General features: G+C 40.5%; 2 protein-coding genes across 15 annotated transcripts in view; one reads left to right on the forward strand and one right to left on the reverse strand.

Moving 5' to 3' along the window:
* Nucleotides 1–8,136, reverse strand: part of LOC138761748 (uncharacterized) — a 119,984-nt gene extending 111,848 nt beyond the window's left edge. Inside the window, exon 1 of the mRNA XM_069934446.1 lies at nucleotides 3,100–8,136. Coding sequence (XP_069790547.1) covers nucleotides 5,490–7,346 — 1,857 coding nt within the window. The 5' untranslated portion in view covers nucleotides 7,347–8,136 and the 3' untranslated portion in view covers nucleotides 3,100–5,489. The remainder of the gene's footprint in view (nucleotides 1–3,099) is intronic.
* LOC138761747 (melanophilin-like) overlaps nucleotides 1–27,992 on the forward strand; it is a 228,375-nt gene that overhangs the window by 95,101 nt on the left and 105,282 nt on the right. For 13 of the 14 annotated variants that reach the window (XM_069934432.1, XM_069934440.1, XM_069934443.1 and 10 more), the window contains 2 exons: nucleotides 20,701–20,837; nucleotides 26,681–26,737. In XM_069934432.1, coding sequence (XP_069790533.1) covers nucleotides 20,701–20,837; nucleotides 26,681–26,737 — 194 coding nt within the window. Of the gene's footprint in view, nucleotides 1–20,700; nucleotides 20,838–24,771; nucleotides 24,868–26,680; nucleotides 26,738–27,992 lie in introns of those variants that run through there. The other variant, XM_069934445.1, reaches the window with a different exon arrangement.

Genomic DNA, 27,992 nt, shown 5'->3' on the forward strand with positions numbered 1-27,992 from the left:
TATTTATTTTTTAATATTGTATATTTGGAACCATAATTTATTGCCATTTTGAACCTGTAATGCTCAATACTGCCTCCACAAGACCACAGATTTCATGACATCTGTTCATGACGATAAATCTGATTCTGATCTTTCACGAGAGTGGGGATTGTTCCAGATGACTGAAAAATTGCAAGTAACTCTCCATTCTTTAAGGATGATTTCTGAAGGTGCAAGCTAAAATAGGCCGAAGTCAGCATTGTTTCCTTCAGGGGAGATCTTACCTGACAAATCTATTGGAATTCTTTGCAGAAGTAATGATCAGGACAGACAAAGGAGTCAATGGATCTGTTTACTTAGATTTTGAGAAGGCCTTTGACAAGGTGCCACACATGAGGCTGCTAAACAAGATAGGAGCACATGGTATTATAAGAAAAGTTCCACTATGACTAGAAGATTGGGCTGTCTGGCAGGATGCATAGAATAGGAATAAAGGGGACCCTTCTGGCTGACTGCTGATGGCTAACAGTGTTACACAGCAGCCGGTGTGGGGTCTGCTACTTTTCAAACTGTAAGATTACTTTTGTGGGGAAGTTTTCAAATGTGTTAAGGGAAGTCTGCAGCAGGACATGGATAGGTCTAAAAAGTGGCAAATGGAATACAGACAAGAAATTTTATGGTCATGTACTTTGGTAGAAGGAATAAAGAGGTATAATACTAGAGGTCCAAAGGCATTTAGGAATCATAGGGCAGAATTCCCTAAAGGTTAACATATAGATTGAGTCAGTAGTAAGGAAGGCAAATGCGATGTTAGCATTCATTTTGAAGGACAAAAAGGCAAAGATGCAATGCTGAGGTTTTAGAGAAAAGTCCAGATGAAGTTTACATGATGAGAGGGATAACATACAAGAAGCATTTTGATGTTTCTGGGCCTATACTCGCTGGAGTTTAGGATGAGGGGAGACAGCTCATCGAAGCAAACCAAATATTGAAAGGGCTAGATGGAGTGGACAGGGAAAAGATGTTTTCAAAAATGGGTAAGTCTAGGACCAGAAGGTGCAGCCTCAAAATGAAATAACATCCCTTTAGAACAGAGATGAGGAGAAATTTCTTCCACTAGAGGGTTGTAAATTGTGGAATTCATTGATGCTGACAGCTATAGAGGCCAAGTCATTGGGTTGATTTGTAGCAGAGATTGGTAGGTTCTTGATTAGTAAGAGAGTTGAAATTTATGGGGAAAAGGCAGGAGAATGGGGTTGGGAGGAAAAATACATCAGCCATTATTTGAATAGCAGAGCTGACTCAATGGGCCAAATGGCCTAATTCTGCTCCTAAATCTTCTGGTCTTGAGGAAGGGAGTTTAAAGGAAAAATAAGAAAGATTCAGGTGAGTTTAAGGGGAGTGCTAGAAGAAATATTCAATGAGTTTAAAGAGTTCAAAGAAACTAGAGTTCTGTTAAGTGTAAAAACAACATTGGGTATGGGGCTACAGTATGTTTAAAGTGAACAATGGAGACAGCACCTGGTGAGTTTGATGAAGTGAGACAAACCGGCTTGGGGCACTTCAATGGATCATTGGAATCTTGACATGGTATGTTTAAAAGGAGCTCGGGAAAAAGACCCTGGAATGCTTGAAGAGAGTATGCAAAAAAAACAATGAGCCATGCACTGAACCATTAGGATTTTGGAACAATCAGAAGGTCAATTATTGGTTTTATTGTACTAAGATTAGATGTAGAATATGTGTCTGTGTGCTTCTGCTTCTGTGTATTCATCATCAACCAGCATGCTTGAGATGTGTGTGTGAGACACACACACACACACACACACACACACACACACACACACACACACACACACACACACACACACACACACACACACACACACACACACACACACCTCTGCTAAAATTTGGGCACCTTGCCTGAATCTGAAAATTGTACAATGGGAATAATCCCCACTACTGCAGAAAACCCATGCATATACAGAGAGAAAGACAATGATCTGTGTGATTTATTCAGGGTAATATATTATGAAACAAGTGACCAGACTAAAGGAAGAATTTGCTCTTAGTGTCAGCAGATAAGAGTTGCTCCAGGTGGGAAAATTGTCCCATTACATAAAGCTGCCAAATGAAAGGAGGAGTCACGTGATGGAGTAGTGGCCGGACGGTGAACTCCAGCCCTCTCCAGAAAAGTCGGGAAAAACAAGAGAAAATACAAAGGCACAGAAATAAAAGTTAAAGAAAAGTGAGTATAAAGGTGGAAAGAAGATGGCGACAAAAAAAGAAAAATCAAAATCAACGGTAAGAAGAGAGGAAGAGAAGACAACGGAGGAAGAAGGAGAAGGCCTTACCTGTCCGAAGAGGCCCGCTGTGGAGAGAGAAGCCCGCTTCCTCAGGTCGGTAGAAATAGGACTACAAAAATGGCTCGCAGAGCCGAGTAAAAGTGCGCAACCGCGCATGAAAAAAAACACACCGACGGGAGGGGGAACCAGCTGGGGAGTCGATCTCCACAGCCGGCAACGACAGCTGCAGAACACCTGCAGCAAGAAGAGACCACAGAAGACAATGAAAACAAGAAAGAAGAGAAGAAAAGGGCAACAAAGAAACAACAGACGGCCAACCCGGAGGAAGCAGAAGAAGAAGAAGAGTACAGTGAAATAGAAGAAGGGAAAGGCAAGGTAAAGGATATACTTTCTCTTGTTAGAGGATACATGGAGTCATTTAAAGAATGGCAAACACAGGAATTTAATGATTTAAGAAGAAGAATAAACAACTGTTAGGTCTGCTTTGTTCATGAATGAGTGAGACAAACACCAGACTGAGTCGAAATCAGGGCTCTTTGTTCATTATTACCGGATTGTAACACTTGCGACTAACCATGTTAGTCGGAGAATGCATTCTGCCGTTATCAGCAAAATGATGATTTTTTATACCCTTGGATACGTGCTTAGAACATCATCATATCATTACTTGTCCAATGACTAAAACTGTTGCTATCCTTTCCCTGCTAGCTTCCTGCCTCTCAATCCATCAATGTCTCTCTTATCTTGTAAGTACAAGGATGCATTCACATCTTGTTACAGCCCTGTACATTCCCATCTCATGATGTTTTACCTAACAGGAGTACAAGGACACCTCCCCTTCTTGTTACAGCCCTGTACAGGGTAACTCCCTACACATTCCCATCTCATGATGTTTTACCTTACAATCCCTCCTTTGTCCTCTTTAGAGGACAATCTCGCCCTGACTATGCTACCACCGCGTTACATTAGTTCGCCTATTATTGCCAAGCTCTATACGGGTTCTGTTCACAGGGCAGTTCGGCTGGTGGGCGAGGGCTCCCCCAACCCTCCTTTGCGTACACCCCCCATCCGTCACCCCGATCCCATTGCCCGTTTACAAGTTTCATCCCATTTGCCCCCAAGCAAAAAACTAGCTAACCCCCCGTACATTAGTAAATTCCCAAGTTAACATATGGTCTACAATCTAATTCATAATACTTGTTCTACAATCTGATTAATAATGTTTGTGTTACAATCAATGTTATAATATTTGTTCTACAATCAAGGTTATAATATTTAGGTTACAAGCAAGGTTAAAATTATATGTGTAACAATCTAATTCACAATCCCTCCTTCCCATCACATTCCCCATCAGACTCCAGATCGATCTCAGCAACTTTCTCCGCCTCCTGTAATGTGAGATAGTCTTGCTCCACAGCCTGCACAGCTTGATATTTCGGAGGCAGTTCATCACGGTCAGCAAAGGCTCTCTCTATGGTCCTCGTGACCAGCGTTCGAATGCATGGAATACAACAACAGCCACAAGTGATAAAAATTGATACAGAAATGAACAAACCCAGCAAAAGTTGTCCTAACAATGTGCTCCATCTCCCAAACACTCCCTGTAACCAGGATAAAACAGGATTGGAGACTCCAGACTGGGCTTTTAATTCTTTCGCCAATGCCCTAAGTTTCGTTAACCCCTTAGTGAGTGATCCATCTGGCCCTGTGTTATTAGAGATAGAAGTGCAGCATAGATCTCCAAACATAGCACACACTCCACCTTTCTCTGCCAGGACCATATCAATCGCTATCCTATTCTGAAGTGTCATAAGGGAAGTTTCTGACAGTTGTTGATGTATTGCCTCAACAACGTCCCTGGTCAAATTTGCAAGGCGCTGGACATTATAGTGAATAAGGTTGATCCTATTAACATTCTTATTTACAGTGATGGGAAATATTGCACTAAAAACAGGAAAGCTTTCAAACCCAGCTGCAATCTCATCGGCTAATTTAAATTCGTCCGGAATATTCCGGGCTTGGCCAATGGCATCAATCCATACCCCATCAGGGTTCCTTCCTCCCGGCCCCAAGAGTCCAACACTCCTCCTGACTGGGCGACAAGCGGTATTGTTTTCTCCATATTGGTTTCTGCCCGGGGTTGGCCAATTCTAGAAATACCTCTCCTTTTATTACTCCCACATCATAGGGCCCCGTTGTCCATATATGTGGACTCAGATTAGAAAGATATTTGTCTGAGTCTCTGTGATCAATATTTTCTCCTTCTATGGCTCGGTCTCTTTCTACTTTCTCATTCACTACCTGGTCCCATGCTTCAATATTCAGTCTGACAAATTTTCCTCCCTCCGAGGTGGAATATCCCGGGATTTCTGTCTGCCTGTATTCACACCCTATCGCTTCCTTTACCATCGGACCCAGCTGTCGAGCGTGATGATCTTTGGCAATACCCAAGGTCACATGAGGCACACTTTCTACTCCTAAGCAGAACCACTCCATTTGTTCTTCTGTCATGACAACCATAGCAGCTATTCCCTCCTTACCTACAAAGATAAATGGACAATGTATCGTTTCTGTCTTCCCTTCTTTTAGAGAGTCCCACCTCTCCTCATATTCCTGGTCCGGGTGGATGGTGTAGTTTAATGTAACATGCATAGGATCTAGTGGATAATGGTAATCCCCATACCGAGGAATACTGGCCCTCCACTCAAAAAACTGTTTAACCAGCCCTGGGCCTGGTTCATCATACAGTAGCCGACTCCAGAAAATACTAACCTCCACAGAGTCTTCTGAAGCGTTAGATGGGGTCATTACTATAAACTGTCCTCCCCTTCTTATTGTATCCCCTGGGTATGTTAACCGAAGGCCCTTCTCAGAACATTGTATGGTTATTCCTAGTTTGGTAAGAATGTCCCTTGCTAATAAATTAATGGGGCAACTTGGCACAACCAGGACAGGCGTTTTAACCCTTTGTCGTCCAAATGTCATGTCGATGTTATCTGTATAGGGCTGTGTTTCCCTTATCCCGGAGAATCCTATTGTAGATAATGTTTTGCCCGAAAATGTGCTCCCTGGGGGTTTTTTAATCACTGTCGTAACTGCTGCCCCTGTGTCAACCATAAATTCAATTTTTTCTCCATTTACCGTCCCCCAAATTTTTGGTGGCTCCCAGGGAGGCGTGATTTTTGATTCTCCTGGGCACCGTCAATAATCAAATTCAGCACCTTCCTCAATATAGTCATTACACTGAGGTGCCTGGACTTGTTGATCACTCTGCCACCCCCCGATTCTCTGGGGCCCATCAATGTGTCCACCCCTACCCCTTGCTTGTCCTCTTAAGTTTCCTCCTCTTCCCCGATAGCCTCTAATAGAGGGTAATCTTTTTCCCCTTGCTCTCCCAGCCTCCGGACAGTTCCGCTGGTAGTGTCCAGGATTTTGGCAGTACCAGCATACTACATGTTCCCCTCTATACATTGTACCTAGCTGTCTTTCCCAACCATTTCTTACTTGGGGTCCCGGATTTATCACTGGCCCCATGACCTGTGGGACTATCTGTTGGGCCGCTAATTTAACCCCTATATGTTCTATGGCTCTCACCAATTTATCGGTTGTCTTGTCCACCTCCTTCTGGGACGCACTTTCTGACTTAGCATGCTCTGATTGACGATGTCGTTTGATTGCATGTGTCAGGTGTCTTTTCCACAAATCCTCTGACATTGTCTCTACTCCCACAATGTCCCTTAATTTTGCTTGAACCGTAGCAGGTAGTCCGTTTATTATCCCATTACGAAAGTGAGCCCTTCCTAAGGGGCTGTGGTCAGGTCTTTCTCCAGTCCCTGTTTCCCATAAGTCCCATGCTCGAGTGAAATACTCGTGTGCAGTCTCTCCTTCCTTTAGTTGAAGGGTTACCAAGGCATCCAAACTATAGGGTGTAGGAAATGTTTCTCTAAGTGCTTCCCAAAATTTATTCCGAAGTGGGTTAAATTCTATTTCATCCCCCAATTTACTGCTTCTTACAATTTTCTCTATTTGCTTCAGGGCCCCTTCTGCCTTTAATTTTATCATGATAGTTCTGACATCTGCGAGTGCTAATTGTTCTTGGCAGGTTTCTCGCTCAAAACAAGAAATCCATGGACTAGCCCCATTACTCAACGGAGGTAGTTTTTTCATTAAACTCTCTAAGTCCATTCGTGACCAGGGTACATATTTTTGAGTTCCCCGTCCCGTGATCAGTAATGGGCATTGATATCTCAATTTTGGGGATTTCTGCTCCTTCTTTACTCTTGGCATGCATTTATTTATCCCACCTTGTTCTGACTCTTCTTCGTCACTGTCACTGTCCCTATCAGCTTCCAATGTCTCAGGGTCAAAGGTATGTTGGTCACGTTCATCTCTAAGATAATCTTTTCGGCCATAGTTTAGTTGTTTCACATCTTTCTCTTTTGTTCTAACTATGTCCAGGTAGGCATGTCTATTTTTCTCCCTCCCGAGTCTTTTCCTTCTACTTTCCTCCCATGGTGGATCGTATCTCGTTTCCTCATCTGTACTACACTTTTCGTCCTTTACTCCTATTACCATTCCTTCAGCTTTAATTTCTCCTGACAGTGTTGTAGTTATCTTTTCCACTTCCTTCAATACACCTACCATTAATTCTTTTTGATCCTCACTGATCTGCCCCAGCACATTAATATCTCTGTTTAAGTTTTTAATGTTATCCTGAACCTTTTTCATGTTCCATTTCTGTATCTCTAACTCCTTTTCTATTTTCTTGGACTCCAGAGGGGTCTCTACATCTATTACTCCCCCTTCTATTTTTATTAAAGGGGCCTGTACCTCGTCTGATGTGTCCCTATTCCCGAGGTTCTTGTCACACCCCAGTGTCTCAATATCTGGATATAAGGGACGTGACTCCAGGATCCCATCTGGGGTGCCAGGGGCACCTTGTGACTCCACATATGCATAGGGCGGGGGTCTACAAGCTATTTCTACAGGGGCCATAATAGGTGGGTTATCAGGGAGACCAAATTCTTCGAATATAGCTAGGACATCGCGGTACTGCATCTCCTTGTCTCTCACCCTCTTTTTTGCTGACTCGCGATTAAAGATTTTGTTTTCTGTGTCCCGTTTTGTTTAATTGTATAAGACTCACTTATAAATGATTTATTGTCAGAGTACATACATGACATCACATACATCCAGAGACTATGAGAGAGAGAGAGAGAGAGAGAGAGAGAGAGCATAGCGAGAGAAAGAGATAGAGAGGCAGATACACAGAGCACAAGAGATAGAGAGAGAAAATGCCTTGCACTGGCCCCACTGGGAGAAAAGTCTTCAGATTAACACTTTCGTTTCAAAGGTTTTAAAAGGTTCTCATCCTGTGATCACTGGTCTGGATCAGATTGGGTCTCCCACCACTGGGAACTATCACTCCTTCCTTCCCTCCCACCTCGAGTGAGCTACATGTCAGCCCACAATGTCTGCCCTGATCCCGCAATGGTGGGGGTGCGGGAAAGAGGGAGGGAGAGAGGATAAAACAGGATCCCATTTGATGCGGAGCTGGAATTGTGGGCACAAAATTAAAACCAAATTGTATTTCTCTGCCCTGCCCAACCTGGGGATTTCAGGGCAGCACCGCCACAGATTGGGATTGGGAGGGGGAGTGGGTGAGAGAGGAGGGGGGGGAGAAGAGAGAGGGGGGGAGAGAAGAGAGAGGGGGGAGGGTGAAAGGAGGGAGGGAGAGAGCAAACCCGGACACTTCGTGGCTGGAAACTGGAAACAGGCACTTTTCCTTTCCCTTCTGTGTTTTGTTTCTTCCAGCTTATCTAAGCCTCTACGTTTTAAAATTTTTTTTTTTTTTTTCCTCTTTTCCTCACCTGTCAGGAACATCTCAGTGCCCCCGGGTAACCAACCCCTCTTCCTCCAGCGGTCTACACATTTTCGGAGCATTTTTTGTTTTTCCAATGCCGCATTACTGGTATTTCGCTCCTCTAATTCCTGATTAATTTCCTTAATAACTTGGTCAAAAGTCTTAGCAGGCAACTGTACAGCCATAGCTGCGGGACCGCTTTCTAATGCCTGTTTTAATTTAGGTTTTTGTCCGTTTAGGGGATCTATGTCAACGAAAATTGCTTTTAAAAATGTCTCCTTGCAAGCTGGATGACTAATATCTTTTAAAGGAACAGTCTCTAAGTCTTGTCCTCCAATTGACTTCAGACTGTCCTGTATACTCTGATTGCTCGTTTTCCACTCTCTGTTTTCCCAAAGGGATCTGAAAGTTAAATTACAACTAGAAAACCAAATATTTGGGCTATACTTTTGTCCTGTTTCCCTGTACCAATCTATGAATTTACGTAACTTTATCTCCTTGGTGATGTTGGGAATACCCTCATTTAACTTATCAAAAGTATTTCGAATAAACCGGGTGTCTCTTAGGAGTTTATCAACTTTTTCATTAATATCTCCTACCTGATCCGGACACAGCTGTCGCAGCCTTCTGTCGTCGTTCTTGTTCACCAGGCAGGCGTCCCTGAGTACTTTTTTTGTTGTCTCAAGGTCTCTAGTGTCTGCTGTGGTATTCCACCACGGCGAATTGGGGAAATAAATTCTTAACTTCTCAAGTGTACAGACATTATCATACCTACCGGACATTTATAAGTCAGTCTCTCAGATACAATTGAGGCCAATAAGCCTGAACCTTTGTTTTCTTTCAAAGCCCAACCTTCACGTGGGAGATTTCTCCTCTTAATAACCAGTTTAGGGCAGAAAACTCAGGTCCTCAATTGTTTATAGACCACCTTCTCACTCTATTGGACTTTGCAACGACACAATAAAGACTTTTAAACTCTAGTAGTTTCTTGCGAAGCACTTAATAAATGTCATTCAAACACCTTAAGGACTTTTATCTTGTCTGTAATCACTTACGTGTTACAATCCTGGCATGCGACCTTCAATTGTGGTCGTCTAATTTGTCCGATCTCCAGTTCTTACTGACAATCATAAAGATTTAAAAAAAAAAGAGAATTTTATTAAAACAGGCTTCTCTGGACCTTTTTATCAGCCGGCTGAGATGATTGTCAGAAAAAACAGAAACCATCGTCCAGTGTTCACTCACCCATCACGTCGGGGTCACCAAATTGTTAGGTCTGCTTTGTTCATGAATGAGTGAGACAAACACCAGACTGAGTCGAAATCAGGGCTCTTTGTTCTTTATTACCGGATTGTAACACTTGCGACTAACCATGTTAGTCGGAGAATGCATTCTGCCGTTATCAGCAAAATGATGATTTTTTATACCCTTGGATACGTGCTTAGAACATCATCATATCATTACTTGTCCAATGACTAAAACTGTTGCTATCCTTTCCCTGCTAGCTTCCTGCCTCTCAATCCATCAATGTCTCTCTTATCTTGTAAGTACAAGGATGCATTCACATCTTGTTACAGCCCTGTACATTCCCATCTCATGATGTTTTACCTAACAGGAGTACAAGGACACCTCCCCTTCTTGTTACAGCCCTGTACAGGGTAACTCCCTACACATTCCCATCTCATGATGTTTTACCTTACACAACACAGAAGAGAAAGTGAATAAAATAGATATGACCTTAACAGAAATGGGAAATAAAATGGACAAGATGGAAGAGCGGGCAGTAGCAGCAGAAATGGAGGTAGAAGACTTAAAAAAGAAATTGGAGGAATCTAATAAAAAAACTAAAGAGACACAAGAACTACTAGCTCAAAAAATAGATATAATGGAAAATTATAACAGAAGAAATAACATAAAGATAGTGGGCCTTAAGGAAGATGAAGAAGGCAAGAATATGAGGGAGTTTATAAAAGAGTGGATCCCTAAGACCCTAGGATGTCCAGAACTACAGCAAGAAATAGAAATAGAAAGGGCACATATAGAGCATTGGCCTCTAAACCACAACCACAACAAAAACCAAGATCTATTTTAGTAAAATTCCTAAGATATACTACAAGAGAAAAGGTACTGGAGAAGACAATGGAAAAAGTAAGAGAGGGCAACAAACCACTGGAGTATAAAGGGCAAAAAATCTTCATTTATCCAGATATAAGGTTTGAACTCCTAAAGAAGAGAAAAGAGTTCAATACAGCAAAGGCGATTTTATGGAAGAAAGGGTATAAATTTATACGAAAGCATCCAGCGGTATTGAAAATATTTATTCCAGGACAACAAAACAGACTATTCTCGGATCCAGAAGAAGCACGAAAATTTGCAGAACAATTACAAAAATAGACTGAGGGATGAAGACGGGTAATGAGAGTAAAAATGATCACGATTGATATGTATGCGGGTAAAGAGGTATAAGAGTGAATAGAGACAATGTGCATACGTGAATGTATCTGTAATTAGAGGAAAATATAGATAGTATAGACAAGAATTAATAAGGGAAGGTAATGGAATAGAGAGAATAAGGAGGGAATTAAAAGAGTGACCGTTGTGACATATGAAAAGTGAAATCTTTTCTGGAGGGGGCTGGATGGGGGGAAATAGCGGTCACTGCAAAATCAGTTGACGCTTGCGAGTGGATTCGCAAACCCAAATGGAGAGGGGAGATGTGGTTGTCCGACAAGGGATAAAGGACAACTCAGGAGAGGAAGGGGAGATTGGGGATAAAGAAGATATAAATAGGAGAATAAGGAAAATGTTGGATGTTGTAGGAATGTTGTCTTATAAAGAGTTGAAAATAAGAAAACAGAAATGGAAAAGGAGGAAAGGTAATGATGGAAAAACGGAAAGAGAAGATAAACAAAATATAAAATGGCTACGCTGAACTATATGACTTTAAATATTAATGGAATACATAACCAAATTAAAAGGAAGAAACTACTAAATTTACTGAAAAGTGAAAAAATTGATATAGCATTTGTCCAAGAAACACACTTAACTGAATTGGAGCACAAGAAATTAAAGAGAGATTGGGTAGGACATGTAACAGCAGCATCGTATAATTCAAAAGCAAGAGGAGTGGCTATATTAATTAGTAAAAATGTGCCATTTAAAATAGAACAGGAAATAATAGATCCAGCAGGGAGATATGTTATGATAAAATGTCAGATATATTCGGAGTTTTGGAATCTACTTAATGTATATTCACCTAACGAAGAAGATCAAAAGTTTATGCAAGATATCTTTTTTAAGGTAGCTAATACGCAAGGGAACATACTAATAGGAGGGGATTTCAACCTGAATTTGGATCCAAATATGGATAAAACGGGGAAAAAAATTAACAGGAAGAACAAAGTAACCAAATTTATAATTAAATCAATGCAAGAAATGAAACTTTTGGATATATGGAGGAAACAAAACCCAAAAGAAAAGGAATACTCATACTACTCGGCTAGACATAAAACATACTCAAGAATAGACCTATTTTTGTTATCAGCTAGTATGCAGGATAGAGTAAGAAAAACAGAATATAAAGCGAGAATGCTATCGGACCATTCACCCTTAATATTGACAGTAAAGCTAGAGGACATCCCCCCAAGAATGTATAGATGGAGATTAAACCCCATGCTACTTAAAAGACAGGATTTTAGAGAATTTATTGAAAAACAATTAAAAATGTATTTTGAAGTAAATACGGAATCAGTGGAAGATAAGTTTATACTATGGGATGCAATGAAAGCGTTCATCAGAGGGCAAATAATAAGTTATGTAACCAAGATGAAGAAGGACTATAATCAGGAAACAGAGCAGTTGGAAAGGGAAATAGTAAACATAGAAAAAAAAATAGCAATGAAGGAAGATACAACTAAAAGAAGAGAATTGGCAGATAAAAAAATAAAATATGAAACATTACAAACATATAAGGTAGAGAAGAATATAATGAAGACAAACAGAAATATTATGAACCAGGTGAAAAAACGCACAAAATCCTAGCATGGCAGCTTAAGACAGAGCAAGCTAAGAAAATGGTATTGGCATCAAGGAAAAAAGACAAACAAATTACATATAATCCAAAAGAAATTAAGGAAAACTTTAGAGAATTCTATGAACAATTATACCGAACTGAAAACGAAGGGAAAGAAGGGAAAATAGATGAATTTTTGACTAAAATTGAACTACCAAAACTACAAATAGAGGAACAAAATAAATTAACAGAACCATTTGGAACAGTAGAAATACAAGAGATAATAAAAAAATTACCAAATAATAAGACACCAGGAGAGGATGGATTTCCAATAGAATTCTACAAAACATTTAAAGACTAATTAATACCGCCCCTCCTGGATGTAATCAACCAGATTGATGAGACACAAAACTTACCAGATTCATGTAAAACAGCAATAATTACAGTAATACTAAAACAAGGGAAAGATCCACTCTCACCAGCGTCATATAGACCAATATCTTTGCTAAACACAGATTATAAGATAATAGCTAAACTATTAGCAAACAGATTAGCAGAACAGGTACCGAAAATGGTAAATTTAGACCAAACTGGATTTATCAAAAAAAGACGCACAAAAGACATTATTTGTAAATTTATTAACTTAATTCATGCAGTAGAAGGAAATAAAGCACCTGCAGTAGCAGTTGCTTTAGACGCAGAGAAGGCCTTCGACAGAGTAGAATGGAATTATTTGTTCAAAGTATTGCAAAAATTCATTTTACCGGAGAAGTATATTAATTGGATTAAAGCATTATATAAGGGACCGTTAGCGAAAGTGACAATAAATGGACATGTATCAAAGCAATTAAACTTAAGCAGGTCAACGCGGCAGGGATGCCCACTATCACCTTTATTGTTTGCGCTAGCTATAGAACCACTAGCAGAATTGATAAGAATAGATAATAATATAAAAGGAATAAAACTAAAAGACAGGGAATATAAAATCAGTCTATTTGCGGATGATGTTATAGTGTACTTAACAGAACCAGAACTATCAATAAAAGAATTATATAAGAAGTTGAAGGACTATGGAGAAGTGACGGGTTACAAGATAAACATAAATAAAAGTGAAGCAATGCCTATGAATAATGCGGATTTCTCAAAATTTAAGAAGGAATCTCCATTCAGATGGCAAATGCAGGCAATAAGATACCTAGGTGTACAAATAAACAAAAATCTAGGCCAATTATATAAACTCAATTACAATCCACTAATGAAAAAATTACAGGACGATTTAGAGCATTGGAAAGATCTACCACTAACACTGATAGGAAGGATAAACTGTATTAAAATGAACATTTTTCCATGGAAATTATACTTATTTCAGGTATTGCCAATACAACTGACAGAAAAATTCTTCAAAGAGTTAAAGAAAATAATAAGGAAATTTTTATGGAGAGGGGGGAAACCGAGGATAGCACTAGATAAATTAACAGAATGGTATAAACAAGGAGGCTTACAATTGCCAAACTTCAAAAATTATTATAGAGCCGCACAATTAAGATACCTATCAGATTTTTATCAAACAAGGGAAAAACCAGACTGGACAAGATTAGAATTAGATAAAATAGGGGAAAAGATACCTGAACACATATATAAATGGGACGAAAAATTGGTACAACATAGAACTTCTCCAGTATTACATCATCTCCTCAATATTTGGAAGAAGATTCATGTAGAAAGAAATAAAACAAATTATCAATTACCAAAACTAATATTGACGCAAAATAAGTTACTCCCTTTTACAATAGATAACCTTTCCTTTAGAGAATGGGAAAAAAAAAGGGATTAAAAGAATAGAAAATTGTTTTTCAGGAAGTAGATTCTTATCCTTTGAACAAATGAGAGATAAATACAATATAACTGGAGATACAGCGCTGGCATATTACCAACTGAGATTTTACTTGAAAGATAAATTAGGAAGCAATTTGAGTTTACCAGAGGGAAGTAACCTTGAATACGTGATTACAGATACAATGTTAATCAAAGTATTTATAACAAATATGTATATTAAACTGCAAGAAAAGGAGAATGAGGAAACAAATGGTAAAACTAAACAAAAATGGGAACAAGATTTAAATATAAAGATAAAAAAGGAAACATGGGAGAAATTATGTTCTGGAATGATGAGAAATACAATAAATACGAGGCTACGTATGATACAATATAATTGGTTACACAGACTATACATTACACCGCAAAAGTTAAATAAATGGGACCCAACAGTATCTGATAGATGTTTTCGATGTAAAAAAGAAATGGGAACAACAATTCATGCAATCTGGACATGTGAGAGAGTAGAAAAATTTTGGGATGATCTCAATCAGATATTAAATAAAATAACAGAAAACAATATACCAAAGAATCCAGAGATCTTTCTCCTAAGTAACATAAAAAACAAAGAATTTGGAATTGATTTGGAGGATGCACAAAAAAGATTTGTTAAGATAGCCCTAGCCGTAGCAAAAAAATGTATTATGTCAACCTGGAAATTGGAAGATAATTTGAAAATACAACAATGGTATATAGAAATGAATAAATGTATTCCATTAGAAAAAATAACATATAGTTTAAGAAATAATATTGAAATATTCGAACAAGTATGGGAGCCTTACATTAAATACAATAGCGAAAACCTACCGGGGACAAACATTACCTAAGTTGATGGAAGGAGAAGGAAAGAAAAGAATGGACTCAGTAGAATTTCTGGTGTATTTTTGTTGAATGACAACATTGTCTGACTGGTTTAATGCAACCTAGATTGTATACCTAAAATGGATGAGGGGGGGGTGGGGGGGTGGCTTGGGAGGAGGGAGGGGGGGGGGGGGAGAAAAAGTCACTGTATATATGTGAAAAAGAAAAAGTGTATATCATGGCTAATGTGATTTATGGTGTGAAAAATAAAAAATAAAAAAAATAAATAAAAAGCTGCCAAATGAACCACTGGGAGTTTTGTGGACATTTTGAAAATGGCATTTGACCTGTTAGCAGGTACCTGCCATTTTGCAGATTACATGGACGTGCTCACCAGGGTCAGACTTTGTTGAACATAGCGAATTAAGTGCATGTTTTTGTGAGTTTAAAAAAATAACAGGGAAAGAGGGTCCTGGTGTGCTATTGTTGGTTGATGCCATTTTAAAATCTGTTTCATGTGACCAAGTACCCTCAGTTCTGGTAACATCATTTAATGTGGAACCTGCTAGAGGGCTTTTCTGTACCTAAAAGTATGAATATTGATTTATTTTATGTAATGTAGAACATAGAACATTACAGCACAGTATAGGCCCTTCAGCACATAATACTGTGTCAATCTATGTAAACCTATTCTATAACAATCTAAACTTTTCCTACCTCACACCCATAATCCTGTCTAAGAGTCTTTTGATTGTTGCTTTTGTACCAGCCTTCACCACCACCCCTGGCAATGCATTCCAGACACCCACTACATTTTGTGTAAAATAAATAAATAGAGCCTGTGACATCTCCCCAGAACCATCCTCCGCTCACCTTAAACAGATGTCCTTTGGTATTTGCTATTGTCGCTCATGATGCTGGTTCTCCATCCTATCTATGCCCTTCATATTTTACATTACTCTGTAAGTTTCCTCTCATCGTTCATCGCTCCAAAGATAAAAGCGCTCACTCTGTCAACCTTGCTTCATATGACATGTTCTCCAATCCTGGCAACATCCTGGTAAATCTCTCTTCTCCCTCTCCAAAACATCTGCATGCTTCCTGTAGTGAGACAACCAGAACTGAATATAACAAAATGCCTTAGAACAATACAGCACAATACAGACCCTTTGGCCCTCGCTGTTGTGCTGTCCCATATAGCTCTTCCTAAAAAAAAGTCTAAACCCTCCCTACTCCATAACCCTCTATTTTACTTTCATCCATGTGCCCATCTAAGAGCCTCTTAAATGCTCCCAATGTTTCAGCTTCCACCACCATCCCCAGCAAGGCATTTCAGGCACCTACAACTCTCTGTGTTTAAAAAAAACCTTAGCCCTGCTATCTCCCCTAAATTCCCTCCCTTAACCTTAACATATATCCTCTTGTGTTTGCTGATCCTGTCCTGGGAAACAGGTGCTGGCTGTCCACCCTATCTATATCTCTCATAATCTTGTAGACCTCTAACAAGTCTCCTCTCACCCTTCTATGCTCCAAAGTGAAAAGTCTCAGCTCTGTTAACCTTGCCTTATAAGACTTATTTCCCAATCCAGGCATCATCCTGGTAAATCTCTGCACCCTCTCCATAGCTTCCACATCCTTCCTATAATGAGGTGACCAGAAATGAACACAATACTCAGTAAGTATGGTCTCATCAAAGATTGGTAGAGTTGTAACATGACCTCTCTATTGTTTATTCAAATTACTGTCCTAGTCTCTTGAACTACTAACTTACTGACTGTAGTACCTTACAGAGAGATATTGAGACATCTAATCATGAGAAGCTTTGAAACTTTTAAGGTGACATTGTAGCGTGTTATGAGCGAGGGCAGTGAAAAGACTGAGGCAACAGGCTGAGAGCTCGAGTACCACATCTACTTTAATTTGAATTCCACACTCCAGCCTTTAAGCCCCCCCTCTGGTCCCGCCCCCAATGTCCTGGCACTTGGGTCACGGCGGTGCAAGTGCGTATGTGCCCTTCTTGGGCCGGTTCGCCGCTACAAACATATGCGTCGCCACAACGTCATTGCCGTAATTAGAATCAAAGTTCTCATTAAGGCTGTATTTGCAAACAAATTATTATCAGGAAATTAACTGCATTTCCAATTACATCCAAAATTTAGATTTTAATTTACATCCTTTTACGATTAGTTTTATTCTAGGAATGTCATCATTTCGATCAGGAGTAATACATTTGGTGCAAGATGAGGATATTTGAATGCAGAAGAATGGTGAGCACAAATAACATTGTGCCAAATTTGCTAACTCTTCGTGAATCATAAGCTGCAAAGCCAATAATGTGTACTTTGTCAGATGATGGTAGCATGCTGTGCAACTCATTCCCCAAAACAGCTCTGTAGCTTGATTGCCATCTTGTGGTAAGGTGACAGTATCTTTGTCTGTAAATGAAATAGCATACTGAGCTTGATTTCTAAACAGATTTGCAGAGGATTTTTTTAGGACAATCTGTTCAATCTTCATTATTGTTCATTCTTTACACACGTTTCCCTTGTATACTTTTTAATAATTGTCCATTGTTCTTCTGAATATTATTGTACTACTCAAACTCCAATCAATTTATCCTCTATGTCATGTCTCTTCTTATTTTGTCCTCTTTGTCTCCTGAATCCTACTCCTTTTCTTCCTGGATGGGGAAAACCTGTAAGCTCCTGTGCCTCCCTCAGGCCACCTTCCTCTTTCAAGATGTTGGTCCCAAAGAGCCAAGTGTAGGATTGCCCAATCAAACTTCCTTGTTGTTTTGTGTAATGGGCTCCATCTCATGTTCTATCGAAACTTTGTGATCCCATGAAGAATGTTGAAGCAGCCCTCCCTTTCAGAGTGAAAATAAAATTGTTTACACCATTTCTCCAGCGACCCATGTATATTACATGGAAAAATTGAAACACCATCTGCAGAAATTTAGCTCACGCCCAAAAATTCATGCCTAGTTGGTAACATAGAATTATATATATGTGTGTGTGTCATAGAATTATATATATGTGTGTGTGTGTGTATATATATATATATATATATATACATCTTGTACTCTTCCCCTCTGCATTCATTTCATTAATTTCAACCAACCAGCAATAAATTTTTTAAATACGTGCATTTTTAAATTGAATTTTAATTGCGCTTTTGTACTGAATTCTTCCAAAATAGACTTGAGCCATCAATCTCCTTAGGGAAGGTTGAATTATGAATCCGTTACCTGATTTGAAATCCTGCTGGCTGATCTCCTGTTGAACAATAAATGTGTTTTTTCTGCAGAGCATCATGTTTTAGAAATTGAGTGTCCGTGGTGGAATGGTTTCTTTCTTGGTTTTTATGGGCAAACATCCCCCCCCCCCCCTTTGTTATCCAGAACAGGAGCACATCATCAACATGGAGATACGTGGCCAGTGATCTATTTGTATAGTGCTATAGGGATCAACACTAGGCAGAAGATTGAGAGATATTGCTGCTGTTCCATGTAATCTTTAACATCTTTCTAAATCATATAACATAACAGGTAGGCTTTGAGGTCATGTCGTACGGCATCAGTCGACACCCCCTGCAGGTTTAAGTTGCTGTGGAAGTGTCAGCAGAAGATCTTTACAACAAAGATCCTCAGGTCCGTGCCCAAGTCAGCTTGCATGTTTGTCAGCCCAGGCATCAAGGATCGCAGGCTTGGTGGAATGGCGCAGAGTATCATAGTGAGAAAACACCTTCCACCAACCCATGAGAGGGAAAACTCTGGGAGAGGACCCTATGGTGTAGGAGACCACAGAGCAGGAGTAGTGTTCAGCTAGGGGGTCAGTGGCCCAAGGCCACACATCAGGTATCAGATCTAAGATTTGTGAGGGGACCAATGGCAAGAGGGGATTATGAAGGACCATAGGCACTGACAGCTTCCTAATGCTTCAGGGATTTGGAACTAGGTATTGAGGGGGTGTGACTTGGATGCCCAAGCTTGAGTCACCATTGGTCCAGGCAAGGGGCCATACAGCTACGGAGGTTATAGGGGTGCAGGGGACAGAATCGGAGGAAGTGGCTTGATCCACCAAAACTTGATTTCTCTGAAGGGACACTTTTTTCATTCTCTTTCTTGTCTAGAAAGCAGCATTGTAGTAATAGAGGTTCTTTGTATGCCTTTATAGAGCAAACAAATGGAAAAAAATAATCTTGGGTCTTCATAACATATTATGGCTTTAGAAAATGCTTATATTTGTGTTCAATTCCTGGTGGGAAAAGTAAACTTACACCCTTCCATGCAGAAGCAACAGCATAACTACGTAGGATTACACGTCATGTATTGTGTATGTATGGAGTTTAACAGGAAAGTCTTCAGACACTATGATTGTAATGCAATACGCAAAAGTGCAGGAGAAACTCAACAGGTCACACAGCATCTATTGGAAGCAAAAGATGACCATTGTTTCAGGTGAAGTTATGAGCAAATAGCAGGAAGGTATCTGAATAAGAAGGTGGGGGAAAAAGAGAGGAGGGAGGAAGGGGCAGGTGGAGGAGCATAGACCAACAGGCTGGAGCTCCTCGGTGTATATGACTGGGAGGGCAGAAAAGGAAAAAAAATTGAGAAGTGATGGGGAAAGGGATAATTTTCTAAATGGAAAGGGAAGAGGGTAGGGAGCTGGAGGAATGGTGACAGGGAAAGAGAGAGACTCTGGGGAGGAGACTAATGCAGTGGTTCTTAACCTTTTTCATTCCACTCACCACTTTATTCCCTATGCCATCGGGGCTCTGTGATTAGTAAGGGATTTCTTCAGGTGGTATGTGGCTGAAAAGAAAAAGTTTGAAAACCACTGTTTTAATCATACCTAATTGACTCGTTATGTGCACAGTTTCATAACTCCAAAGGAAACAAAATATTTCAGTAACAATTGGGTCTAGAGCAGTGAGTCTCATCCTTCCCTTCCCACCTTAAGCAATCCCTTACCAATCACAGAGCACCGATGGCCGAGGGATTACTTAAAGTGGTATATGAGTGGAAAGAAAAAGATTGAGAACCTCTGGACTAACAGAAACTGGAGAAGTCAACGTTAATGCCATCAGAATAGAATGTGTGCATAAGTGCAATGTGGTCTAGAGAAATAGTGTTTCTTCTGGTTGTATATGTACAGTCAGATAATAATAACTTTGAACTTGAACATAGAGTCATAGAAACATATGGATGGAAACAGGCCTTTTCGTCCACTCAGTCATCCATTCATGCTAATCCTAAACTAATCCCCTCAATTCCAATCACCTCTCCACAGTTTCTACCATTCATGTATGGACTTGGACCAATTTACAGCATTTACATATCTCTTGGATGTGGGGGAAACTGGAACATGGGTGGGAGGTTTCGGAGTTCCACCCAAAAGGATATTTCATTTCATGATCCTCACCTGAAGAACGTTGAGGCAGCCAGATTTTGGATCAGTCAAATTTTCTTTGAGTGTTGGGACAGGGAGTATGGCTCATCAAATCAAACTCTCCTGACCGCAAAAGAGCTGAAATGTGTACATAAAGCTCCACGTTCATTCCCTAAGGTAAACAAGCGGAAATTAGATTTTAAATTTCTGTTGGCTGCAGAACTAAAAGAGCAGCTAAAATTTCAAAGAGGGAAAATTAAACTAATATTTGAGGAGCCTGATATTTATGGGGGTGGAGAGGCCACTTGGGTGAACTTAAATTTAACATTGCAGGAGTAAATCTGGCACTTGGTTCCTGAAGGAACAGAGTAGCAGTGGGAGTCAAAACTGATGGTGCGACATCTCAGTAACCTCATAAACAAAGCATCAACCTCTGGTTCTAAATCCATCCCTCTGGGTTTTTTTTTTCAGGATTGTGAATACTGGGTCACTGGACTGGTTTTACAATCATGTGAAGTCTCGTTTCAAAAACTTTGGAAGTGCTAAGGTGATGCACTCATTAAACAAGAGACTTCAGAGTGGAGAACAATACCCCCTGCAACACCTAGGTATGCTTTGTTCCTTCCATCTATGTATATTGCAGTCTATTTAATGCTACAATTCAGCCAATGGGAGAGTATAGATCTCTATTTTTGAGAAAACTAGTTGGATGGGTAATGCCTTGAGGAAATAAGCAAGAATAAATAGAAGAGTGACCAAGATTAAACAGTTAACTAACAGTTATGATTAAACAGTGCGCATCATGAAATTGAAAGATTATGTATTTAAAGATATTTATAATTTTTTTAGAGATATAGCATGGTAATAGGCCCTTCCTGCACCATCCAAATAGAGCCATGTGACCAAACAAAAGATGAATCTGTTTATTCATTTAGAATATGTTAAGATCTCTGTATTCTAATGTTGGCAAATGGGTACACAAGATATTGCAGCATTATCATCCATTTTGATCCTGGTCCCATCACTGCCTGCTTCAGTAGCGCTCACTAAGTGGCCAATGCTGTAGAATCAGGCAGCTCAGAAATAGGCTCTCCCATGTCAACCAATCAAGCACCCATTTCCACTTGTCCTACACTCATCCCATTCTCTCCACATTCCTGTCAACTCCTCCCAGTTTTTACTTCACCCCTACAGTCAGGCAATTTACAATGGCACATCAAGCTATCAACCCATATATCTTGGAGATGTGGGAGGAAAGGTAATTTATTGGTCAAGAGCAACAATGACAGTAAATATAAAGTGAAGAGGCTCTGTCCTTGAACAATATCAGGTAGTTTTATCGTCATTACATAAATACAATAAGGTGGTAAACATTATTTCTCAATTCCAAAGGTTTTCGGGAGAAGCAGAAATAGTCTTCTAAACTGGGTGATCATCCATGATTGTATTCAATAATTGAGCAGGCAAGAAAGGCCAAACATCTTACTTGTAGTCCTACTTTCTATACCCTGAAGCTTGCATACCAAGAAGGGAAGATGGTTTCAGTGGGATTAAGGTCAAGGAACCAGGAAGTGTGTCTCACTGACAAGATGGTCATAAGGCTATTCACTTCTCAGGGCCCTGTCATTTTTTGCCCTGGTTTAACTTCCATCTGCTATTCCTTGCCCATCTCCCAGTTCATCCCAACCCTGTTGTACCCTCAGGCAACCTTCTTTACTGTCCTCCACACCAACGATATTGATTTCATCAACAAAGTCACTAATCATGCCTCTGTAGCAGCTCACCAGAGGCTTAATTGAACCAGCTCAGGAGGTTCTGACTAATGTCAATGTGATGACATCATCTGGACTGCACAGGGTTTAAAAAATCTACAGGTTTCTGATTGAGTAAATAACTTTTACTGAACTTCGACTCAACTATGTCTGATCATTTTCTCATTCTTTCGCACTGTAACATAGTTACTACATTAGTGACCCCGACATGGACAATGCAGCAGTTTTGCTCAAACTGCCTGTCTTTTGGACCACTCAACCTGAAATTTGGTTCAGGCAGGCTGAGGCGCAGTTCCACATTCGCAAAATAGAAGTGGAGGCTACTAAGTACTATCATGTGGTAAACGCCCTCAACCAGGACACGGCCAGTCGAGTAGTGGATTTCCTTTAGGACCCACCAGCTCTCGACAAAGTACAAAGTCCTAAAATCCCTTGATCTCCAGATTTACGGTCTCTCACGGTGTGGCGAGCTGCACGGCTCCTCCAAATCAATGGCCTGAGCCTCTGCACCCCTTTGGAGTTGATGAATTACATGTTGGCACTGGCAGATGGCCATAAGCCTTGTTTTCTCTTCGAGCAGTTGTTTTTAGAACATATACCAGAAGACATCCGCCTCATGTTAGCTGATGAGGACTTTGATAACCCTTGAACCTTCTGACTATGAAACAGCAAAGTGCAAGGCCCACAGAAATTAGTGCTGCGTCACACCCAAAGGCCCAGAATCCACAAGTACTGGCAATGAGGATGTATGTTCTCCTGGACAAGTACGACTCCGTGGCAAACACCTGGTGTTTTTACCATCAACGCTGGGGTTCTGGAGCTCACCACTGCCGACCAATTTGCACTTTTCCAGGAAATGCAATGGCTGACCACTGTAACAGCGCCTACTCTACGTCTGGGATGAACTCTCCGAGTGCAAATTTCTAGTTGACACAAGTGCAGAGGTTAGTGTCCTTCCTCCTTCAGGCTTTGACACCCTTAACAGGAGTGCAGGTCCGGCGATCACAGGTGAATAACAGTTTGATTAGTATGTACAGCACATGAACTATACCCCTGAAATTCGGCAACAATAAGTTCACATGGAAGTTCATTCTTGCTGCTGTGTCCCGGATGTTGCTGGGTGCCGACTTCCTCAGAGCCCACTCATTGATGATGGACTTAAAGGGGCGTTGGTTGGTGAACACCACAATGTTCCAAACTTTCTGTCTTGGAAAAGCCAAACTATCTACCCTGCACCTAAATGGCGTGGAGTACTCGAACAACGAATTCACCAAACTTCTTGCGGAGTTTCCAGACATTGTCATTCCCAAAAATGGTGTCACACAGCACATCCTCACCCAGGGACCTCCTCTACACGCCTGAGCCCAACACCTGCCCCCCTGACAAGATGTAGCTTGCAAAACAAGAGTTCCACAAATTGGAGGTACTTGGAATCATATGTAGATATGATAGCCCATGGACTTCCCCGCTACATATGGTGCCCAAAGCCACAGGAGGCTGGAGACCTTGCAGGATTAAATGCGTCTCAACGACACTATCACTGCAGACTGTGCCCCATATACAGGACTTTACAGCTAATCTTCATGGGGCCAGGATATTTTCTAAAATTGACTTGGTGCATGGGTACCACCAAATACCCGTTAACACGGAGGATGTGCCCAAGATCACCATCATAACACCATTCGGCCTCTTTGAAATTTTGGGAGTGCCTTTTGGACTCAAAAGTGCAGCACAAAACATTCCAGCGACTAATGGAGAAGAACAAGACCTTTGACAGCCCTTGCATGGTAGTCTAATATCACATGAGATTCAGGGTGAATTGGCCAATTGCATACAGAATTAATGGGTTTGTGGAAGGAGTCAGAGGGTAGTAGCATAGGGTTGTTTTTGAGGTCGGAGGCTGGCGATGAGTATGTTGTCCAAGTTTATGAAAAGGAAGTCCACGCCCATGTCGCACAGGAGAGTGGTACCTTGCAGCCCAAAGGCTACATCCTTGAGTTACAGGCTTGTGACACCAGTTCTATAGGCTGGGAGTTCATCATCCTGATGGTGAGCTTTGGCAAGCGCCATGTAGTCTACATTTTCTCGTTCTTCATTTTGCACTAAGACACAGTTGCTACACCTCCTACATTGTCATCCAAATCATTTATTGTGATGACAAACAGCAGGAGGACTGACACTGATCCCTGCAACACACTGCTCTTCACAGGCCTCAAAAACAACCCTATGCTACTACCCTCTGACTCCTTCCACAAATCCATTAATTCTGTATGCAATTGGCCAGTTCACCCTGAATCTCATGTGATATCAGACTACCATGCAAGGGCTGTCAAAGGTCTTGTTCTTCTAATTCGCAAATAATTCAGTTCCTGTCCACTCAATCACTCCTCGTATAACACCCCCCCCCCCCACCCTCCCAAATCCCTGGAAGCAAGCTTGACATTATACTTCAGTGCATTCTCACCGATGTAAATACTTACTCTCACACTCAAAGCAAAGCACTCCCATAATAAAGACTATCCAGGCATTTTTAACTGGATTCTTTAAGGCCTGATGGCCTTAAAGTGACTAACATCAGAGATCTCTTAGATCCCTTTGATCCTCAGTAATATTTGCTCTTGGATTTTTTGTTTTGTGCTCTAAAGTGGATAAAAAAGTAGAAATATTTTCATAATTCATAGAAAAGCCATTAAGTATCAAGATTATGCCAGCTCAGGCACCAAATGACCCATTTTCTCACTTCTTTTGGAGATGCAAGAGATTGTAGATGCCGTAATCTAGAGCGAGAGACAAATGTGAAAGAACTCAGTGAACACACCGATGCAAGGCCTGGCCCCAAACATCGATTACACTTCTGACTCCACAGGTGTTGTTTGACCTGCTGAATTCCTCTAGCAGTTTGTTTCTCCTCCCCCCCCCCCCCCCCACCTACTTATTTTTCAGTAACTTATTCCCCTTACATTCCTACCAATTTCCCCCAGGTTTTACCATCCAACTACAATAGGGATTTTACTTTTACTACAGTAGGGCCAATATCACAGTGGCCAGTTAACCCGCAAACATGTACCACTTCAGGATGTGGGGGGAAGGGGAAGGAGTACCCATAGGAAACCCATGTGGTCACAGGGGAAAATGTGCAGACACCACGGGAAGTCATGGTTAAACCTATATCATTGGAGTTGTGAAGTCCCTGCACTATTGGCTGCACCACTGTGGCACCCCATTTTTCTACATTATTTTGTCGTCTGCCCTCTTCCACTATCACTTCTCAGCTTCTTTCTCTTCTATCCTCCATCTATTGCCTGTTAGCCTGTGCTCCTCCCTTCACCTTTTTATTCAGGTGTCTGACTGATTTTTGGTACCCCTGAACAAGGGCTCAGATCCAAAACGAAGACTGTGTCTTACTTCTCGTGGATGCTGTGTGTCCTGGGTTTTCTCCAGCAAATTTAGGTACTGCACTGGACCCCAGTATCTGCAGATTTTCCTGTTTACTTGTTTTGAATCTTATCTTCTCCCTCAGCCTCTCCATGCCCATTGAAATGTCTCATCCTCTTTCCTATTCACAATCCTGTCTAATGGTTTGACATCAAAAATCTGGTTAACTTGGAAAGATGATACTTGGTCTCTTCATACAAATATGACTGATGAGCACCTGGGGCCCAGGTACTGATGCTATGTCCCTAGATTTCCTTCAGGATATTAATCTTACCTGGCATGCTGAAATGATATACAAGGGGTTTCTGGAGATAGATTTTCTGGAGTTTTACTACGGTTAAGTTGAATAGTGCAAGGTGATATTTGTTGATGGTTTTAACTGAAGAAACCTTTCTGGTCTCCTTGTGTAGAATCTAAGCCCTGTTTCTCCTGAGCCATGGCTACATAGAACAGACCCTTCAGCCTACATGTCTATGCTGAGCATGCTGCTCAAGTTAAACTAAACATCTGTTGCCTGCACATGATACATATCCCTCTATTCACTGCATATTTGTGTGGCTACCTCAAAGCCTTTAAATAACCATTGTATCTACCAATATTTCCACCACTGCTCCCAGCTTCCCATTTCATACACCACCACTAAATAAAATCTCCCCCACCCCATATATTCCTTGAACTTTCTTCCCTTTCACGTCCTCTAGTATGAGACATTTCTATCCTGGGACAAAGATTCTGACTGTCTACCCTATCAATGTCTCTCATAATTTTATAAACTTCAATCGGATCTCCCCTCAGCCTACAACTCTCCATAGAAAACAATCCAAGTTTGTACAAACTCTCCTTGTAGCTTATGGTTTCCTTCAGTAACCTACAAGCTTTTTCCCAGGCAAACATTGAGGTTGTAATGTTTTTAATTTAAAATTAATTTTGTTTAAAACTTAGACGTGGAGCACAGTTATAGGCCCTTCTGGCCCCCGAGTGCATCTGCCCAAATATCCCAATTAACCTATAACCCCTGTAAATTTTTGAAAGGTGAGAGAAAATCCACACAGACACGGGGAGAACATTCCTATTCCTTACAGACAGCGTCGAATTCAAACCTGGGTCGCTGGCACTGTAATGGTACTGCACTAATCGTGACACTAACTGTGCCACTATTGCACTAACCATGCCATCCCATGCAGTTAACTGTTGCATTGAAAAGTTAAAAATTTTGTTGTTAATGTATCTGCACCCTCTTACAGATTCACACTCTGGAGAAGGTAGACTTGACTATGCATCAGTTGACAGCTACTTGCAGGGTGAGTAAACCTACAGAATAATGGTTTTCCATTTTACAGCAATTTGATGTCACTAGTTTTAGATTCCTGTGTGCATCCGTTGATGGTAGTAACACACCACATGCTTATTGGCGGCATCAACAACCGTTCACAAGTTTGCTGATTGACTTTTCATGTCAACCTGTTAATTGACAGGAAAAGTACCAAGTGCAGAATAGATCATCATCAGAATTGAGACTCTTGTCGTCATTCCAAGAGGTACTGAATTCCTAACCCATTGGTCTGGTTTCATTAATTAGGATTAAAGTTTATGGTAGAGAGGGCAAAAAAAATATTGAATTAATACACATCTGTGGAAAACCTTAAATGTCATTATCTACTCTATCCAGTGTCATCCAATGTTGAAGATCTAATGATCGTCGTGATGTATATATGATCTCCTCCACAAACTTCTGACCCGTCCCTTAAACTAGATTAGATATGTAGGATATTCTACATGTAGGAGCCTTCACTCATGCACCACTAGGCTTAAAAAGAGCTTTTTGTATTGAAGCTGTGACAATGTTAAACACCAATTCATGGCATTGAGTAGTGCTGTGCTTGTATTTTAAATATTTTAGAATAATGTGGTTGTAATTGTAATGTATGTAACTCTATTTTGAATTCTGGTCAATGCTGATCATGTTTTGTTGGCTGATCTACCAGCACGATGACAATAAAGTACATAATCGTCATCATATTCAGCAGAGAAACGAGCCATTCAACAACAACAAATGACATCAATGATCCATTCACCCCTAATTGTTTCTCCCTCCATATGCTCATACTGACTCCTAAAATGGTGCTTCAATATTACTTATTTAACTCCCTGCTGCAGTGACTTCACATTCTCATCATGTTTTGGGTAAATATTTTTTTCCTGAATTCACTTTTGGACTTCCTGCTCTCAGTCTCTAATGCTATACCATCAAGTCAATATGCTCTGCCTGCATCCTCTTCTCCAAACCCTTCATAATTTTAAAAAATATTGTCACCCCTCAGTTAGAAACTCAGTGTGTTCATCTAATGTTGAAATGTATAGCCTACCTCTCTGGTATTATTACTTAGAACATTACTGCACGTATATAAACCTATTCTACAATCTAATTTTTCCATACCTCACAGCCCTCTTGTTCTTACATCTATATGTCTATCTAAGGGCCTTTTAAATATCCCTATTGTGTCAGCCTCAAACTCTCCTTCCCCACCTGCCATCCCCCACCTCCAGCAATTCATT

The sequence above is a fragment of the Narcine bancroftii genome, chromosome 4, assembly GCF_036971445.1.
Source record: "Narcine bancroftii isolate sNarBan1 chromosome 4, sNarBan1.hap1, whole genome shotgun sequence".
Taxonomy (NCBI): domain Eukaryota; kingdom Metazoa; phylum Chordata; class Chondrichthyes; order Torpediniformes; family Narcinidae; genus Narcine; species Narcine bancroftii.